This window comes from Poromitra crassiceps, assembly GCF_964638095.1.
Source record: "Poromitra crassiceps genome assembly, chromosome: 25".
NCBI classification, from domain to species: Eukaryota; Metazoa; Chordata; class Actinopteri; order Beryciformes; family Melamphaidae; genus Poromitra; species Poromitra crassiceps.
The window spans coordinates 11,616,445-11,638,540 of NC_139649.1; the positions used below are offsets into that span (position 1 = coordinate 11,616,445).

Genomic DNA, 22,096 nt, shown 5'->3' on the forward strand with positions numbered 1-22,096 from the left:
ATTCTTTAATAGAGTGGCAAAACACAACTCCGTGATCAGTTGACAATTTTGATGAAGATGAAATAGTGCTGAATTACCATAATGATGCAGTCACCATCAAACGTGTAGGACAAATGTGCAGGTTGAGATAACAACACACAGAAGGATGTACTGTACATTATAGGCCATGGAGAGATGTTTTAAAGGTTGTTGAATTATTTTCCCAGCCACAACTTCCTAGTCAAAAGTTTTCCCAGTTTGCCAATCCTGAGAGATTTTCAGTGCATGTGATGCATGCGTGATGTGTGTGTGTGTGTGTGTGTGTGTGTGTGTGTGTGTGTGTGTGTGTGTGTGTGTGTGTGTGTGTGTGTGTGTGTGTGTGTTTTGTTGGCTATCTCAAACTTGTCTGCCGTCATGCAAAGTGTGGAGATTGAGCCAGAAGGCAGAACAGCTCGTTCTCTGGTCTCACTCCCACCGACCTCCACTTCTCTGTCCCGGAGTTCCCTAGGAATGAATGAAACAGTCATGCACCTGGACGTCATGTCTCTCTCTCTCTCTCTCTCCCCATCTCACTCTCTCTCTCTCTCTCTCTCTCTCTCTCCCCATCTCACTCTCTCTCCCTCCCTCTCTCTGTCTGGCTATCTCCATCAAACGGTCTCTCTTATGGTAACTTATTCAATTTGTCTCTATTCTTCCCCACAAACCTTGTCATTCTTCCTTGCCCCTCCCTCTCTCTAACCATCTTCCCAGCATGCCCCCCCCCCATCACTGCAGACTCCTGATGTTAGCTAATCTGATGCAGCCAGAGCAGAGATCTCCACCGTCTCATCTCTCAGTGCCATCTTTTCCATTACCTCTCTGCTACGGTGCATTTATCTAATGGGGACACGCCATTTTTTCCAACAATGTCTGCAGGACCGTTTACTGTAAGAAATAAATAAATAAATAAAAAAAAGAGATCAAATAAGACGCTTCTCGGCAGTCACTCTCTTTCTCTGCAGGCTCAGTCAGATAGGACAATAATAATGCAATGACGAGGTAAACAAAAAGTGAATAGTGTAAAGTTGCTTCATGTGTTCGATACAAACGTGGAGTTGGAGGGGGACGGAGGAAGGGATGCAGGACCCCCCCGGACCCCCTACCCACCCCCCCCCCCGACTCCAACTTCAACTTCTTCTACAGCGACTCAATTCCAGGTTGTATCGATTCACTCAAAGACCCATTCACAGCTCATCCCCGAGACATTACAATCAAATAGGGGGGGCAGTGGGTGGGGGTGGGGGGTGGGGGGGCAGTGGGTGGGGGCGGGGGGGGGGGGGGGTGGGGGGGCAGTGGGTGGGGGTCCCACGGTGCTCTCACACAAAACAACCATTGACTGGTACTTTACCCCCTCCTGACAACCCCACTGGCCCGAACACGCTATAGCCCCTCCCCCTCCAAACCCCCCATTCCTTGACTATTGTAACCTCCTTTTCAGGCATCCTCATATCACCCATAACAAATGGGTCCTGTATTTCTCTCTCTCCTTCTCCCCTCCCTTTTCTTACTCTCTCTCTCTCTCTCTCTCTCTCTCTCTCTCTCTCTCTCTCTCTCTCTCTCCCTCTCCTTCACTCGGGTGCCGATGAAAGGCAGGCATTGAGGCGGGCGGTGGCATTCCAAAACCTCAGGCCTGGGCTCCAGTGTGTCTGGCTATTCTACACTGCTGGGAGCCATTAGTTTAAGTAAGGCCTGACCCGCCTACTCACCCATGGAAAAGCCTCAGATCTCCTGTTACACTCCGCTCGCAGAGGGGAGACACACGGCCGCTCCTCCGGGTACAACGTGTGTGTGTGTGTGCGTGCGCGCACGTGTGTGTGTGCGTGTGTGTGCACATGTGTGTATGTGTGTGTGTGTGTGTGTGGCGCGCACGTGTGTGTGTGTGTGTGTGCACGTGTGTGTATGTGTGTGTGTGAGAGAGAGAGAAAGAGAGAGAGAGAGAGAGAGAGAGAAGGATAATACAAGACAGAGAAAGTGTGTGAGAGAGTGACAGAGATAGATAGAGGTGAGTGGATGAAATGAAAGTCTAAAGTTTGCGAGAGGGAGAAATTAGTGCAAAGGTGTGAAACGTCATGCGTGCATGAGAGAGAGAGAGAGAGAGAGAGAGAGAGAGGGTTGTGAGAGAGAGAGAGAGAGAGCGGGTGAGAGAGAGAGAGAGAGAGGGTGAGAGAGAGAGAGAGAGAGAGAGAGAGAGAGAGAGAGACACTGTATGAGTGTGCTTACAGTTTATGAGCTCTGGGTCACACGCTAACTTGGCTGCATCTTCCCAAAGTTTCCACAGAGGGAGGCCAAGCTGCAGAGACAGACGCCAAAATCCTTTTCTCTAATAACTCCCCTTAAACCATATTCAACAAGCAGCCACTCCTCCCACTCTCGTGTTTAACCCATGTAGCAGACACAAGCCACTTCTTAACATGCAGTGGAATCCGTATTATAACCCGCTCCTAGCCCGGTTGGCCTGCATGTTAAACAACAATTAGCCGGCCTACGCGCACTCCCGCGAGTCCGTATCGTATTCGTCTCGGTCGCCGGTGTAGGATCCGCATTATAGGAAAAGCGGCTGCTGTTTAACTCTGGCAGGTCATGATCCAGATCATCTCGCTGTTATGTGTGAGTGGGCGCGTGGTGGCACTTTACAAACCATTAATGTCCCATCATTATTTTCATGAATGGACGTAGTGTTAGTTACGTGGCTGGATTATTTGGAAGAGAGCCAATATAGGTGAGTAAACGACTAAAAGTTGAATCCCCCATCTGCCAGTTTAAAAATGCAACAAGAGAGATGATAGCCTACTAGAGTTGCGCGATCTTGACCTCAGTCAGATCGTCAATCGCCACCCTTTGACATCGCCAATACATGATGTCATCGCGCAAGCACATGGCTATATATTATATGGATATTAACATCCATATTAATTAGCTTCAGCTGCGCTCTTGCTGTAGGCTACTTTGCTAACTTAGCATCGATGCTAGCGGGACTTACCCAGCTATCGTCATTGCCTGCTTTTACTGCTGCTTGCTGGTAATAATCCCATCATTCCCATGTCAGAAAAAGTCTCCAGATTTGTCACTAACGTTAGTCTCTTCTGAGAAGTGTTCTCGAGTTGGATGCAGCCAAGTCTATTGTGTGATGAGGCAGCCATTTGAGGCAGGCAGTGTTGTGTGACTGTGCGTCCACACTGCGGAGAGGAGAGGAGCTGACTGACTGACAGCCTATATCGAGACATAGGACTAGCAAAACTTTTGTGGGGAGGAATACATTTAAAACTAGTCAGATATGACTTGAATGCCACTTGTAAAATAAATCGCCCACAGTGATTGACGACGGTGCGACCACTATTTTGACTGCGCTCATTTTTGGCACAATGCCACCCTTCGTTATTGCCTGAATGGCTGGAATGGACCCTCTGTTAAAACGGCATGTTTTGGAATGGAGTTTGGTTACAGATTCGCTAAAGCTGTTTCCTATCACATTTCTTGTTATCGATACATGCTACCACTGTCAGGCACAGCTATGTGTTTAACCCATGTAGCAGATACACTGGGAGGCACAGCCCTCTATGGCACTCGCACTGAAATCCTTAGAAATGCAGCAATTTGTCTAATTGGAAAATTATACAACGGATCAGAACTTGTTCTGCGTTGGGCCTGGATTGCCAACCTCACCCAATTGTCAGCACATAAACATGAATAGCTCTCATAAACAACTCCATGTTTGGGGGGGAGGGAGGGAGGGAGGGAGGGGGGTTAGGAGTGTGTGTGAGTGTGCACTCCCTTTTCAGACAAAAGCATGTACACAAGCCCACACACACACACACACACACACACACACACACACACACACACACACACACACACACACACACACAGGTAAACAATACCTCCTCCACACACATCTTCATGGACTGCACATTCCTTTCTCAGTATGAGGGTCATTCGATCATAATAATGTGGTTAACTCTTGCCCAACTGGTTTGAGCACTGTGATTTTGTATTGTCACAGCTAGTCAATGCAATTTTTGTGACTTTACTTCTTTTTATAGGGAACTCATAATTAAAGCCCAAATGTGACATCCATGGATTTACAGATGCCATTATCAAATATACAATATGTATATTTTGTATTTGGTTTTCCACCTGCTTTACCCCATCCATAAAATGCAATTTATGGAGTATTGGAGTATGGAGTATGCAATACATTAATACAGCACGCATTGTGCATGTACCCTGATTCACTGTGCACGTACCCTGATTCACTGCACGTACCCTGATTCACCCTGATTTTCACCCTGATTTTATAGGATCCAGGATCCTATAAAAAAAACTTGCATCTCCCTCTCTCCCTCTCCCCCCCCTCTCCCTCTCTCCCCCTCCCTGAGGCTGTAGGAGCAGCTGTGTTGTTCTCTTCCCTGGCGACGGCCACACCTGTGATCTGCAGGTGGTTCCTCTGGCAGCAGAGCCGGGAACACCTGGCCAGCCAGAGATACAGCCTGCAGGCTTTACTGTGTGTGTGTGTGTGTGTGTGTGTGTGTGTGTGTGTGTGTGTGTGTGTGTGTGTGTGTGTGTGTGTGTGTGTGTGTGTGTGTGTGTGTGTGCGTGCGTGCGTGTGTGTGTGTGTGTGTGGTGTGTGGGGGGGGGGTTAATAGTTTGGGGGATTTTTGAAGGGCTCAATTAAAGCTGAGGGGAGATAAGGCGTAGCTCCTTGGGCTCCTCCCACACGTACTGAGGCATGTGTTGGCATTTCCCAAGGTTCAGCTCAGGGATGTTTAGACTTGTCAATGTAGCAATATAATCCCCCAATTTGTGTGCATGAGAGTGTGTGTGTGTGTGTGTGCGTGTGTGTGTGTGCGTGCGTGTGTGTGCGTGTGCGTGTGCGTGCGTGCGTGCCGTGCATGTGTGCGTGCCGTGCATGTGTGTGTGTGCGTGCTATGCGTATGCATGTGGAGCAGGTGGTGGTTTTCAAACAGTTTGACTTATAGTTCCTTTTTGGTGGTTCGTTTTCAAAACAAAACAAACAAACCCCCCTCTTGCTCTCCCTGTCGTCCTTGTTCAGTTCTGTGGACCAAAATCATGCAAACAACAGCAGCCTGTGGCAGCACCTGCATGGCTGCTGGGTTTTGGGGAGCCACCAAGGACATGACATGGTGCTACATGGCCCTCTACAAGGATATGACATGGTGCTACATGGCCCTCTACAAGGATATGACATGTTGCTACATGGCCCTCTACAAGGATATGACATGGTGCTACATGGCCCTCTACAAGGATATGACCCTCTACAAGGACATGACATGTTGCTACATGGCCCTCTACAAGGATATGACATGGTGCTACATGGCCCTCTACAAGGACATGACATGTTGCTACATGGCCCTCTACAAGGATATGACATGGTGCTACATGGCCCTCTACAAGGATATGACATGGTGCTACATGGCCCTCTACAAGGACATGACATGTTGCTACATGGCCCTCTACAAGGATATGACATGGTGCTACATGGCCCTCTACAAGGACATGACATGTTGCTACATGGCCCTCTACAAGGATATGACATGGTGCTACATGGCCCTCTACAAGGACATGACATGTTGCTACATGGCCCTCTACAAGGATATGACCCTCTACAAGGACATGACATGTTGCTACATGGCCCTCTACAAGGATATGACCCTCTACAAGGACATGACATGTTGCTACATGGCCCTCTACAAGGACATGACATGTTGCTACATGGCCCTCTACAAGGATATGACCCTCTACAAGGACATGACATGTTGCTACATGGCCCTCTACAAGGATATGACATGGTGCTACATGGCCCTCTACAAGGACATGACCCTCTACAAGGACATGACATGTTGCTACATGGCCCTCTACAAGGATATGACATGGTGCTACATGGCCCTCTACAAGGATATGACCCTCTACAAGGACATGACATGTTGCTACATGGCCCTCTACAAGGACATGACATGTTGCTACATGGCCCTCTACAAGGACATGACATGTTGCTACATGGCCCTCTACAAGGATATGACATGGTGCTACATGGCCCTCTACAAGGACATGACATGTTGCTACATGGCCCTCTACAAGGATATGACATGGTGCTACATGGCCCTCTACAAGAACATGACATGGTGCTACATGGCCCTCTACAAGGATATGACATGGTGCTACATGGCCCTCTACAAGGATATGACATGGTGCTACATGGCCCTCTACAAGGACATGACATGGTGCTACATGGCCCTCTACAAGAACATGACATGGTGCTACATGGCCCTCTACAAGGATATTACATGGTGCTACATGGCCCTCTACAAGGACATGACATGGTGCTACATGGCCCTCTACAAGGATATGACATGGTTCTACATGGCCCTCTACAAGGATATGACATGTTGCTACATGGCCCTCTACAAGGATATGACATGGTTCTACATGGCCCTCTACAAGGATATGACATGTTGCTACATGGCCCTCTACAAGGATATGACATGGTTCTACATGGCCCTCTACAAGGATATGACATGTTGCTACATGGCCCTCTACAAGGATATGACATGGTTCTACATGGCCCTCTACAAGGACATGACATGGTGCTACATGGCCCTCTACAAGAACATGACATGGTGCTACATGGCCCTCTACAAGGATATGACATGTTGCTACATGGCCCTCTACAAGAACATGACATGGTGCTACATGGCCCTCTACAAGGATATGACATGGTGCTACATGGCCCTCTACAAGGACATGCCATGGTGCTACATGGCCCTCTACAAGGATATGACATGGTGCTACATGGCCCTCTACAAGAACATGACATGGTGCTACATGGCCCTCTACAAGGATATGACATGGTGCTACATGGCCCTCTACAAGGATATGACATGGTGCTACATGGCCCTCTACAAGGATATGACATGTTGCTACATGGCCCTCTACAAGGATATGACATGGTGCTACATGGCCCTCTACAAGGACATGACATGGTGCTACATGGCCCTCTACAAGGATATGACATGGTGCTACATGGCCCTCTACAAGGATATGACATGGTGCTACATGGCCCTCTACAAGGACATGGCATGGTGCTACATGGCCCTCTACAAGAACATGACATGGTGCTACATGGCCCTCTACAAGGATATGACATGGTGCTACATGGCCCTCTACAAGGATATTACATGGTTCTACATGGCCCTCTACAAGGATATGACATGGTGCTACATGGCCCTCTACAAGGACATGACATGGTGCTACATGGCCCTCTACAAGGATATGACAGGGTGCTACATGGCCCTCTACAAGGACATGACATGGTGCTACATGGCCCTCTACAAGGATATGACAGGGTGCTACATGGCCCTCTACAAGGACATGACATGGTGCTACATGGCCCTCTACAAGGATATGACATGGTGCTACATGGCCCTCTACAAGAACATGACATGGTGCTACATGGCCCTCTACAAGGACATGACATGTTGCTACATGGCCCTCTACAAGGATATGGCATGGTGCTACATGGCCCTCTACAAGGATATTACATGGTGCTACATGGCCCTCTACAAGGACATGACATGGTGCTACATGGCCCTCTACAAGGACATGACATGGTGCTACATGGCCCTCTACAAGGATATGACATGGTGCTACATGGCCCTCTACAAGGACATGACATGGTGCTACATGGCCCTCTACAAGGACATGACATGTTGCTACATGGCCCTCTACAAGGATATGGCATGGTGCTACATGGCCCTCTACAAGGATATTACATGGTGCTACATGGCCCTCTACAAGGACATGACATGGTGCTACATGGCCCTCTACAAGGACATGACATGGTGCTACATGGCCCTCTACAAGGATATGACATGGTGCTACATGGCCCTCTACAAGGACATGACATGGTGCTACATGGCCCTCTACAAGGACATGACATGTTGCTACATGGCCCTCTACAAGGATATGGCATGGTGCTACATGGCCCTCTACAAGGATATTACATGGTGCTACATGGCCCTCTACAAGGACATGACATGGTGCTACATGGCCCTCTACAAGGATATGACATGGTGCTACATGGCCCTCTACAAGGACATGACATGCTGCTACATGGCCCTCTACAAGGACATGACATGGTGCTCCATGGCTCTCTACAAGGACATGACATGTTGCTACATGGCTCTCTACAAGAACATGACATGGTGCTACATGGCCCTCTACAAGGACATGACATGTTGCTACATGGCCCTCTACAAGGACATGACATGTTGCTACATGGCCCTCTACAAGGATATGACATGTTGCTACATGGCCCTCTACAAGGACATGACATGGTGCTACATGGCCCTCTACAAGGACATGACATGGTGCTACATGGCCGTCTACAAGGATATGACATGGTGCTACATGGCCCTCTACAAGGACATGACATGGTGCTACATGGCCCTCTACAAGGATATGACATGGTGCTACATGGCCCTCTACAAGGATATGACATGGTGCTACATGGCCCTCTACAAGGATATGGCATGGTGCTACATGGCCCTCTAGAAGGATATGACATGGTGCTACATGGCCCTCTACAAGGACATGACATGGTGCTACATGGCCCTCTACAAGGATATGGCATGGTGCTACATGGCCCTCTAGAAGGATATGACATGGTGCTACATGGCCCTCTACAAGGACATGACATGTTGCTACATGGCCCTCTACAAGGACATGACATGGTGCTACATGGCCCTCTACAAGGATATGGCATGGTGCTACATGGCCCTCTACAAGGATATGGCATGGTGCTACATGGCCCTCTAGAAGGATATGACATGGTGCTACATGGCCCTCTAGAAGGACATGACATGGTGCTACATGGCCCTCTAGAAGGATATGACATGGTGCTACATGGCCCTCTAGAAGGATATGACATGGTGCTACATGGCCCTCTAGAAGGATATGACATGGTGCTACATGGCCCTCTAGAAGGATATGACATGGTGCTACATGGCCCTCTAGAAGGACATGACATGGTGCTACATGGCCCTCTAGAAGGATATGACATGGTGCTACATGGCCCTCTACAAGGACATGACATGGTGCTACATGACCCTCTAGAAGGATATGACATGGTGCTACATGGCCCTCTAGAAGGATATGACATGGTGCTACATGGCCCTCTACAAGGACATGACATGGTGCTACATGGCCCTCTACAAGGATATGACATGGTGCTACATGGCCCTCTACAAGGATATGACATGGTGCTACATGGCCCTCTAGAAGGACATGACATGGTGCTACATGGCCCTCTAGAAGGATATGACATGGTGCTACATGGCCCTCTAGAAGGATATGACATGGTGCTACATGGCCCTCTACAAGGATATGACATGGTGCTACATGGCCCTCTAGAAGGACATGACATGTTGCTACATGGCCCTCTACAAGGATATGGCATGGTGCTACATGGCCCTCTAGAAGGATATGACATGGTGCTACATGACCCTCTACAAGGACATGACATGGTGCTACATGGCCCTCTACAAGGATATGACATGGTGCTACATGGCCCTCTACAAGGACATGACATGTTGCTACATGGCCCTCTACAAGGACATGACATGGTGCTACATGGCCCTCTACAAGGATATGACATGTTGCTACATGGCCCTCTACAAGGACATGACATGGTGCTACATGGCCCTCTACAAGGACATGACATGTTGCTACATGGCCCTCTACAAGGACATGACATGGTGCTACATGGCCCTCTACAAGGATATGACATGGTGCTACATGGCCCTCTACAAGGACATGACATGGTGCTACATGGCCCTCTACAAGGACATGACATGGTGCTACATGGCCCTCTACAAGGATATGACATGGTGCTACATGGCCCTCTACAAGGATATGACATGGTGCTACATGGCCCTCCAGAAGGACAAACAGGCAAAGACAATAAGCAGACTACAGCTGGGGACGAGATACATAAACACCAGCACCCACAACTGGGGAGAGGTGAAAGAGAGACAGAGTGCAATCCACAGATGACTGTGTGTGTGTGTGTGTGTGTGTGTGTGTGTGTGTGTGTGTGTGTGTGTGTGTGTGTGCGTGTGCGTGTGCATGTGTGTGTGTGTGTGTGTGTGTGTGTGTGTGTGTGTGTAGCAGCAGTGTGCGAGCTGCTCTCTGACAGCAGAAGGCCCAGCAGGAGTGGAGTCAGAGGAGGGACAGATGAGGTGAACTTGACAAGAGTCATAAAACTCTCACACAACAGACACGTGGGGGGGAAGAGCTCTGGAGTGTGTGTGTGTGTGTGTGTGTGTGTGTGTGTGTGTGTGTGTGTGTGTGTGTGTGTGCATGTGCGTTTGCGTGTGTGCGTGCATGCATGTTAAAAAATGATATTGTGCAGGATTTACCGAGTTCGACTATGATGAATGGTTTACACACCAATGTTGAACTTGATTCATGGAACAAAGACAACACACCTTGTTCAGAAGTACATGCAGAAGTTCGTTCATACTGTGATTCAGATTATTATTAGAATGATGTTAAGCTGTCTAGGAAAGACAGAAATGAGAAGGAGAGAGTTATTTGAAAAGGATGCTTCTAGGCCCAGGCAATGACTTGTCCCAGCATGACGTGAAGACTTCTCACACAGAGGGGTCAGTCTCTCCCGTAAGAGCTCATGCAGCTGGACATCTCCTCTGGGTGGTGATGACAGGCCAGCTGCAGCTGGACTCTGTGGTGGACCAAGACAGACGCACACAGTGATGGAGAAAGAACTGCTGGAGAGAGAGGCAAGGGAACAGCCAGAGGGAGGCACGTCACGATACTAGAATTTCTACGTCGGTACTGATACCCAGGAAGATATCGATACTCGACAGCATTTTCAATACCACTGGGGTGGGGGGGGGTCATCAGCCTATCAGAACACAGCAGATTACCCCTGCTCTAGTCATCAGCCTATCAGAACACAGCAGATTACCCCTGCTCTAGTCATCAGCCTATCAGAACACCGCAGATTACCCATGCTCTACTAGTCATCAGCCTATCAGAACACGTTGAGCTTGTTGAAGTAACAGATACCCACCAATGATAGGGAGGGAAAAATCTGTAGTTTGTTTGATTTTTCAGTCAAAGAAAGTACTGCTGGCCTGGTATGGATATACTGTTGCAAAAATGAGTATTGTATCCATTTCAGATTTTTAGCATTGATAATTCATTATTCATCATTATTCATTCATTCATTCATTCATTCATAGTAATTGATAATTATCGATACCTGCTGCAAATTAGTATTGTATCTGTTTCAAATTGTTAGTTTTGATACTTATCGATAGTATTGATACTTTTGACAACCTTACAGTGGGATAGAAACAGAAGGTGAGAGAGAAAAGCATGGTGGTGAGAGGGGGAACCAAGGCTAATCGTGCGTTCCTTTATCGCAAAATAACTGCGACGTGGAGGCTAAATGACGTCACATCCGTTTTGTTAGCATTCCATTTGCAGAAAAGTTGAGCTGGGAAGTTCACTGTTCACTGGTCAGATCCACTCGCTAGCCAGGCTAGCCATTGTTAGCAATAACAGTTGATATAACAAGGCATTTCGTGGCATTTTGCGCATACAAACACTGCAGCCTCATGTCCACACAGATAGAAGTAGGCCGTGCTGTGTGTACAGCTGATTTAACGAGACACAAACAAGACAGAAGTGCTAAATAGCATTTATACGATTATAACTACTGTTGTTGCGCGGAGCAGCCATCTTGGATTTTTTTAGGTCGGGGCTGGTGAGGCTCCTACGAGTTTGGAATGGGAAATACCAGCTCTAGTGACGTCACGTCCCAGCTCATGAACTTTGAACCGGTAAGATTACCAGTTCCCAGTTATAAAGGAATGCACGATAACGCCTCTTTGTCTGAGCCAAGGAGGGGGGGAGACGAGGCATTAAGAAAGCATCATGTGCTGATAAGTTCCTTTCACTTGCCTCTCTTGAGTGGGACCACTCCCATTCACTCTGAAGTGACTGGCCCTTTGTCCAAGCCACTTCAAGTAGAGGACCGAGTAAATGCCTGCACACAATCATGGGACCCGCATCCCGCCAAACCTAATAAAGAATACATGGTTTTTCAACGACGCTTTAAATGAAACACTTTTAACAGGCGAACAGCACAAAAGAAGTCTTAATCCGTTTTGTTGGAATGTTTCAAAAAAAGCCGCACGACAAATATGCTAAACCGCTCTCAAACCGTGCGAGGCGCTTTTTCGGAATCGTCAAATGTGTCAAAGCGATGTTCACGCTAGCTGGTGATACGTGAATACAGAGGTGGTGGTGGTGCTGGTTGGCAGTATAACAACATGACAGTGTTAACAACGCCCAGGAGCCCAGCTGAGACCTGCAATCAAGAGTGAAACGTACAGGGCCAAGGTATCTTTCAGAGGGCCAAGGTATCTTTCAGAGGGCCAAGGTATCTTTCATAGTGCCGGGGTACCTTTCAGAGTGCTGGGAGTATCTTTCAGAGGGCCGGGGTATCTTTCAGAGGGCCGGGGTATCTTTCAGAGTGCCGGGGTATCTTTCAGAGGGCCGGGGTATCTTTCAGAGTGCCGGGGTATCTTTCAGAGTGCCAGGGTACCTTTCAGAGTGCCGGGGGATCTTTCAGAGGGCCGGGGTATCTTTCAGAGGGCCGGGGTATCTTTCAGAGGGCCGGGGTATCTTTCAGAGGGCCGGGGTATCTTTCAGAGTGCCGGGGTATCTTTCAGAGTGCCAGGGTACCTTTCAGAGTGCCGGGGGATCTTTCAGAGGGCCAGGGTATCTTTCAGAGTGCCAGGGTATCTTTCAGAGGGCCGGGGTATCTTTCAGAGTGCCAGGGTACCTTTCAGAGTGCCAGGGTACCTTTCAGAGTGCCAGGGTATCTTTCAGAGTGCCAGGGTATCTTTCAGAGTGCCAGGGTGCCTTTCAGAGGGCCGGGGTATCTTTCAGAGTGCCAGGGTACCTTTCAGAGTGCCAGGGTACCTTTCAGAGGGCCGGGGTATCTTTCAGAGTGCCGGGGTATCTTTCAGAGTGCCGGGGTATCTTTCAGACAGCCGGGGTACCTTTCAGAGTGCCGGGGGTATCTTTCAGAGTGCCGGGGTACCTTTCAGAGTGCCGGGGTATCTTTCAGAGTGCCGGGGTATCTTTCAGAGTGCCGGGGGTATCTTTCAGAGTGCCGGGGGTATCTTTCAGAATGCCAGGGTACCTTTCAGAGTGCCGGGGTATCTTTCAGAGTGCCGGGGGTATCTTTCAGAGGGCCGGGGTATCTTTCACAGGCGAGGGGTAATGTTTTGACATGGAGAGGCGAGCACGGACACTCTAATAGCTCTCGTCTCCTGTACGGCTGCCTGGCATCTCTGAACCGTTGTTATTGGCGGCCTGATCCTCGGCGCGAGATCACATCTGGATCCCATCTTCCCGCCCGCTCCGCGCAGCAACAAGAAACAGCTGTGCCAAACTGGCTTCAATTAGCCTCACATTCTCCCTGACAGTTAATCCCTTTCTACTCCCCTGCTCTCATTCTTCATCTTTTTTTTTTCTGTTACTGTTCCTTCACTCCTCTCTCTCTCTCTGTGTGTCTCCTCTCCAAGCTTCACTCCTCTCTCTCTCTCTCTGTGTGTCTCCTCTCCAAGCTTCGCTCCAGGTCACCACCGTCTGAAGTCAGAGGCTGGGAAGCCGAGTGCGTGGAATTAGAAACAGGCGACTGGACAGAGCGCTCCGAGATCTCACCAAAACATGGGACATGACAAACCCCTATCTGTTTGAAAAGATTGATTGTGGGGGTTTTGTGCGTTTGTATGTGCGTGTGTGTGCGCGTGTGTTTGTGTGCGTGCGTGTGTGTGTGCGTGTGTGTGCGCGTGTGTTTGCGTGTGTGTGTGTGTGTGTATGTGTTTGTGCGTGTCCAACGGTCCAACGGTGCGTGTGCGTGTGTGTGTATGTGTTTGTGCGTGTGTGTGTGTCGTTTGCGGTGGTCTGGAATTCAACACATGAGGGAGCTTCATAATGGGCTGCAGAGTTGCGTTATTTTGTATTTCAAAACTGGTTGTCATTTATAATTCAGGCTCATTTAAATCTTTCATATCAGATTATGACTCGCATAAACACACCATCCTCAACAGTAGATACGTGACACATCCAATTAAAGCCAATTTAAATTGTCACTCGGTCACACGTTTTTTTACTGAATACAAGATGCAAGAGTCTTTTTCTTGTGGTTCTCACATGTGGAGCACTGGGCAACAAAAGTGACCCCCATAAATTCAAAGTCTCGAAACATCTCTTTTCCCCACCGAAACCACACTTAGCAAACATTTAAAGTGTGATCCAACAGTGCCAACACACTGAGTCAAACGTCGTCGCTCACCAGCGATAAATCAAACTCGTTTAAGTTCAAAACAATTCACCTCGGCAGCACCGGCTTTGACTCAGCTAAACGGCACCGCAGATTGGTGCCGGTTTGGGGTAATGGGAGGCAGATTTGAGGTAAGGGAGCCGACGATCTGATGGTGCCTGATGATGAGGGAAGAATCTGGATGGCTCCCCAGTCTGCGTGGCCCTGGGGCCCAGTAAAACACTAACAGGTGGGGGAGTGCTGGTGGAACAGACCCACGCGGAGACCAGAGGGAACGAGGAGGATCCTGGGCTCGCTGCCCTGACACACACACACACACCCAAGCAAACACATTACACACACACACACACACACACACACACACACACACACACACACACACACACACACACACACACACACACAAACACAGCACAGAGAGAGGAGAGATGGTGCAGGGGTGACTCAGGCACCTCTCTCTCTTTACCTCCAGCACAAATTCTCCCACACGGCAGAACACAAAGGCAGGGCCCACGTCTGGCAACGCTGACAGCCCACTCGAGCCAAAACCAATTAGGACTCTAATGCAAACCTGCAGTCGCCCCTCTGTCGTTTATTTCCCCTTTTAATGTCAGAGGATTGGAATCTGACTCTCGAAACCCACCCCAAAGAGAGACGGGGGGGGGGGGGGGGGGGGTTCCAAACGATCCCCGTGTTTTCCAGCCGATCTCATTGAATCGTGGGAGAATGGAAGTGATTGACTATAGTGTGTGAGCAATGCTCTTCAACACATTTGTTCCCAGTGTACTGTACACACACACACACACACACACACACACACACACACACACACGCACACACACGCACGGTCCCAGCTGCACAGGGCCTTAGAAGTCCCAATTACGTCAAATAGTCAAACGCAATGATACACCGACACATTACCACCAAACACTCTTTTTGGACCTCCTCGGGGACAAGAGCTACCAGTCGTCGTTTTCCTCTTATTCACAATACATATTTGCTCCTTTTTAGAGTCGGAGCCGGAAGCAAATTCCCCCAAAAGAGACAACAACAACATGTCATTAAACTGTCTGCGTCCATCCATTACGTTTACAGTGTTTCTATTACAGTGCGCACTCTGCTGCTCCCTGGTGGCCACTGTAAAGCCAAAGACCATCATCGTCATCATCATCGTCCTCATCATCACCACCATCATCACCGTAACCGTTGCCATCATCATTACAGTCATGTCTTTGTCATGCTATTATTCGTCACGTCGCCGAGACGAATCGGCTTCTTCCCCCAGGGGGCCACAGACACATGGGGGCCTACAGTGCTGCTGACCCCACACTTGCAGGACTGCACTATTGTCTCCTGTCCTGTCCAACTATTGTCCCCTGCCCTGTCCCCCTGTCCCCCTATTGTGCCCTGGCCTGGAGTTAAGCAGGCAAAGAAGGAGGAAAAAAAGCTTCTTCTGGCAGCGAGCAGAGCAGCAGCTCCAGCCTGGTTTGGTTTCTGGTGTTTTTGTCTTGAAAAGCTGTGAACTCCAGATGGTGGAGAGAAAAAACTTTGCCTGCTGCTGGATTAAGGCGTCCAAATCCTCCGCTGAAAAGACACATGGACTGAGAGCTGCTATTCAACCAAATGGGAGGATAATAGCCGGCTAGTAGGGGCTATATGAGGGATAATGCACTCAATGCGTTATGTATAGTTTATTCTCACTCGTTAATGGGCATTAATAATAAGCGTAAGATCTCAGCTCAGACAAAAGGGCTGGCAGAGTTTTTGTTTGGTCATTAAAAGGATTTGATGAAGATCATGTGAAAGATGAGGTAGCACATCATCAGAGGGCTTCTCTGAAGACGTACTGTTTGGGGAGAAGCATATCAGATGAATGGCATAGAGGGGGTTTCTGTGTCCTCCATAGAGCCATGTGATGTCGGTCGGCCATTTTTTTAATTAAGCAATATTACACGAGAGAGAGGGTGTGCTTCACTGTCATTACTGGCACGACAGTGATGCAACCGCCGAGGTCCGTAGTACGCTTCGCCGAAGTACCAATAATGACGACAAAGCACATCCTCGAGTGTACTATTATGATTAGGTCTATACAACGGTTACCGAGAAATGAAAAGATGTCAACAAAATGAATTCGATTTGCTCTCAAAATAAATAAAAAACGTTTTGCTAGAGTTATCTCCGTTTCTCTGGAAATACATGGGGGTCAGACTAATAACTGGAAAACAGTCACGTCCGTTAGACTCCTGTGTAATGAAACCTAGTTTACTTCTACAGCAAGTAGACAGACCCTTAGTAATGACCTAGCAACCAGAGATGAGAACTAGTCCCTGTCCACCTGTGTCCCTCCGTCCCTGTCCATCCGTTGTAGCATTGTTGTAACATGTAGCAATCACAATAAAACATAAATATATCTGCAAAACAGCACTCCACTCGATCCGAAAACCCCGCAGGCAAGATGGCCACCCACACTCCCCTCCTTACCTGGCAGAATTCCTCCCCCATAAACTAACATATCTTGGCCAATAAGTATGTAACATACAAAATAAAACAACCCGTAATATCTTAATTGTATGTAGAATGCAGAGGACATGTAACTGTTTAGTTAAACTTGCATTCCAGGAATATTGTGCTCTAAAGATGACGTTAGTGGCTCGACACTGTTTCGTCCTGAAACCCACATAGGTTGCGCCAGGCGTAACCTATGTGGGATTCGAAATAACGCATCCGAGATAGAAAAGGTTATGAATATAGCCACGTTACAAACAACAAACTAATGCTGGTGATCCGTATGGAAACAGTGTTACTCGAAATGGTTAAAAGTTCTATCAATTTGGTCATTTAGTGGCGTTTTACTGCCATGTAACATAACTAACTAGCGGCTAACATTAGCCACAGTAGGCATTACCCATGGATGCATTGCTCTTAAAGGGCTCGCGCCGCGTGAACTACAGTAATAATCAATGGGGGAAAAACTATTTTTCACATGAGTGGGGCGCGTGCTAAACCCACCGTGACGTCACGATGTACCAAATATCCCATTCATTTGAGGGCACAAAAAAAACAGTGTTCAAGCCATAGAGGGAACTTATGCTGCTGAAAATGATACAAATGGTACAATGGTAACAGTTTGGTCTCAAATGTGCAAATTTTTACCATAATTCTTCACACACCACCCCCAAAGTCATATTGGTTAAAAGCTGAAAAAAGTGTTTTGGGGGTAAGTTACACTTTAAAGACAATGTTCAGGCTATAAATGTTGCGTATACCAAGGGCGGTTGTTGTCATGCCTGCGCCTGTCTAGGAAGAGCCTGTTTTGATGCACATCAACCTTTGGTATAAGGCAAGTACGGTTTTATTGGGATTGCTGCATGTATGAAAAAGTAGAGCTATCTATAGGGCCATTTTGAACGGAGCCTGCAACGCCATATTGGGGCGCTCCTTTGAGACTATGATCAAGTGGTCAACAAGTGAAATGGTCGAATTCTGAGGCTAGGGCTAGGTTGGACAGAGCCAGCCAACTTTCTTGTGTGTGTGTGTGTGTGTGTGTGTGTGTGTGTGTGTGTGTGTGTGTGTGTGTGTGTGTGTGGTGGGGGGGGGGGGGGGGGGGGGGGGGTTGGGGGTGGGGGGGGGGGGGGGGGTTCGTACTAGACCCACACATTTGATAAAATCAACTTGTTTGCAGTTAAAAGGATGTTGTGTTTAGTGTAGTGTGGTACTGCACGTAGGTGGCAGCAGTGAGTACAAGATAGCGGCTCAAATTTGTGGACATGCTTTTAACTGCAAAAAAAAGGGGGGGGGGGGATTTTATACAAATCAATTAAGCAATGTGTGGTCTTTCATCATTCGGAAACCCGTCTCCACTTCAGTGCCCGGCGGGCGAAGGTAAGTAGCCTTATGATAGAGGGTGCAGAGAAAAAATAAATGGCTATGGAAGAATCAACAGATAGCCTAGTGCAAGGCTGAAGCACCCTAAAGCGATGGATATCGAAAGAAATCAAGCGGTTTAGATGGTTCATGAAAGGGTTGAAAGGACCCGACCAACTGTACAGGTGTCATACAACCTTGGTAGGCTATGACGCCAGGTAAAAGCTTAGACTGTGGTATGACACTTCATAAACATAAACATAAACATAAACAAAACATAAACATTTGACTAAAGATTGCGGAATATAAAGGTAGTCTACTACTTACAATGAAAAGCACTAGGCATTCCGACCATGTTGCTCCTCGTGTTTTGGTTTTTGCTCTTCGATCTTGGCGATGGTGACACGATCAGTGCTGCAGCAGCCTCAAGTCCTTTGACTTCTGGACTTCTCTCTTCTCTTTCCTGAATTTATACAAAAATGACTTTTAAAGTAGAGTGGATAGTACAGGCTATAGAAGACGGACAGGAGCGATCCCGATCACCATGGCATCATCTCGTGTATTCGCTCGCTCAACAGAACTATTTGAGTGGGCGGTACTAATTGTAGTCCGCTGGTAACAGCAGGGAAATAGGAGCGCCAGTGTTTCAGTAACGATCAACTCCATGCGGCAACAATAGGACACACACACAGCTCACATAATAATCCTCACACCAGACACACTTCCACTGCCTTGAGCAAAGTCGTTTGTTGGTCTATTGATTTTGTTTTTGATCGTCTACTACTACAGCCTATGAATGCCTCCACAAATTGTCAGGAAATCAGCAAGGACAGACAGTCAGAGCCCCCTGAAATAATGATGTAGGTCACACGGTGTAGGCTTGTTGTAGCCTAATATTTTTGCGATTTTATTTATTTATTTATTTATTTATTTATTTATTTATTTATTTATTTATTTATTTATTTATTTATTTATTTATTTATTTATTTATTTATTTATGCAAGTTTATGCGTTTCTAATTAGAATGGATAAAACACATCAACTTGCAATAATAAAATAACCCAGAAAATAAATCTATGCTATTTCATACTCTGTGTCATCTGTTGATTCTTGAAGCTCCTTCAACTCCCCAGACAGACAGACAGACAGACAGAGTGGATCTGATCTGGACGCCTTCCAGAATCTCACATGTTCTTCTTTACCAGCAGCATCATTTGGATGCGGGCTGAGAGTGCTGTGAGATACCCCCCAACCCCCCCTACAGCCAGCCACATATGCCACACGCTCCTCCTGTCCCCCCACCCCCTCTCCTCTCCATCCCTCCTCCACCCCCATCCTCCACTCCTGCCAGGCTGCCACCTGCTCTCTGCAGCATGCTGCACAGCTGCTCGGCTACAATAACAAATTAAGGCCCACCGTGGCAGGCAGGAGGCAAGAGCCATTACCTTCCTGCTCCTGGTACGGAGGAGAGCGAAGAGGACCCATCAAGCCACTGCTTCTGTGCAGCCCCGCCCGGGGGAACCAAAGGCCACTTATGTCCCCCCCCTCCAGTGTGGGGCAGGGGGGCCAGGGGCCAGTGTGGAGCAGAGGGCCAGGGGCCAGCGATTGTTGTGGGTGTGTGGAGCAGGCAGTCAGGGGGTCGGGGGTGGATCGAGGAGCAGGAGTCTCTGCTGTTTTGGGGACCGTCTTTTCCTGCTGATTCTGTGTGATTTTGGTATAATCTAACTTTGGACACACACAGTCACACACACACGCTCGTGCGGATACACGCACGCACGCACACACACACATGCACATACGTATAATAATGTGTAATAACGTTTTTGATTATTTAATGTATTTCTTGACTTTTGCGTTTTCATTTCAAATTTTTGTCATTAAACTCATAATTTTATTTTAGATCAGAGGGTGACAACAGTGCATCATCGATGTCATCACAGTAACGCATTCCTGCAAGTACCAGTCAATGAAAGACAAACACAACATGTCACCCACAAGCTCTGACTCTAAATAGCTTCCCAAAGAGCTAAAGCTAGAGAGCACCCTTGCATTATTATCTTGTATAACAATTTCATCAACTTGCTTGTCAAGCATTGATTAGAAGGGTTTTTGATAGGCCTACTCAAGCTCTGTCTAGAACACAGACATCAAAATTACTTAATTACAATATAGCCTTATTCAGCGGGTATCTTGCATGTTGCGTTCAGGTGCACTGTAAAAAGAAAATAAAAATAAATAAATGCAATGCCATCGCGGGCCACACAGGGGGCGCCCGCGGGCCGCCAGTTGAGTATCACTGTTCTAGCCTATTATTGAAGAGCAAAACCATTTTTGATGTGTTAATAAATACGGACACCTGGGTGAATATTGGGATCTAGATCACTTGAGATAGTTTGAGGAGAGGAAAAGTGTAGCGAGAAGGGTAATGATAAAGTGGGCTTGGGGAAAAAAACAGAAAAACATATAGGATTTGATGGTATCATAAAATGATGCAACATTCTGGACTGCTATAGCAAATAACTTACTTAATTACTTACTATTACTTGTCTTAGTGGAAAGAAAAGCTGACTGTGTAGAGCCAATTACCAGCCACCCACATAGTCTTTAGCAGGTGCAGGTAGAAAATAGAACACCAGACACAACAGAGTTACAGACAAGTGGGGGAGCATGCAAAGGAGAGACTGAACAGATGAACGTACTGATATTGATACTGAAATATATTGATCAAACTTTGATGACAGAGCTTATATCAGAGTATAGTGATTATGTTATAGCATAGATTTTGGACAGACATGTAACTTCAAATAGCCACCGATTTCTGTCACCACATTAACTTTCAGTATCTCAACATAGAAAGCCACAAATCAATCTGATCTGGATGCATTCATGCATGACTTACCCACAATGCATCAAACCAAACTATAAGCTTTGATTGCGACGACGACGACGCCGCTCTCTATAACTCATCTGGTCAAGCAGCTCTGTGACAGGTTAACAAAGAGCTGACTAGTCAGTTAGCAGGAGGCTAAAGTCAAAGAGAGATGGTATTGGTGGGATTTGCCGTGGCCATTACGGCCCCTCTGTGGGACAGCTGACCTCTGCCCCGGCCCCCATTCACCGCCTTTCAGCGTCTTTGTCACGACGCCTTTAATCACAGCAGCAGCAGGGCTGTTACTGAGCAAATCAGCTGATCTGACTGACTGACCCACCGGCTGGCTGACTGAGCCTATATAGCCTGCTGGGCTGTGGCGGGGAACTTTCACACTCATGCTAGTTGACCGCCGTCTGTAGTCTCTGAGTTGTGTTCAAGTGCAACTTTTTGGCCCCGACACGGGAGACGTGAGGAGACGCATCGGTCGGCCTTTCGGTCTTTATCGGTCTTTCGAGTGTCCCCGATGTGTCTAGCCCCCCAGAAGGTTTCAAAGTCTGAGGCTGTGGGCCTCCCCCTCAGGGACAAAGCACCTCCCCACCCAGTTGATTTGCTTACCGTAGTTTCGCTAAATTCCCGGAAGAGCGATCAGGATTGTTATTTGATCCCAACAAATTGAGCCAAGATAGCTTCAGACTATAAAAAAGATCTGTAAAAACAGTACAATTCCCCCAAAACTACTATATCTCTGAACTATCTCTTTAGCCAAATCACACATTTAGCCTATTCTATGTGAACTCCTTTTGACAACTAATGCAATAGCTAATGTAATGTCCCCCCCCCCACTTCCATTCACTGAGCCTCCCCTGAAATTCGGAGCCCCCCCGGGGGAGGCCCGCCTCCCACTTTGATGCGATTCTTTATGAGGAAAAATGAAATTGTTAAGA

At 47.7% G+C, this 22,096-nt stretch overlaps 1 protein-coding gene across 1 annotated transcript in view; it reads right to left on the reverse strand.

Annotated features, from left to right (window-relative positions):
* The window catches only part of cbfa2t2 (CBFA2/RUNX1 partner transcriptional co-repressor 2), a 53,034-nt gene extending 34,386 nt beyond the window's left edge, over positions 1-18,648 (reverse strand). The window contains exon 1 of the mRNA XM_083660749.1: positions 18,608-18,648. Within this exon, the coding sequence (XP_083516875.1) occupies positions 18,608-18,635 (28 nt within the window). The 5' untranslated portion in view covers positions 18,636-18,648. The remainder of the gene's footprint in view (positions 1-18,607) is intronic.
* Between the last annotated feature and the right edge of the window lie 3,448 nt (positions 18,649-22,096).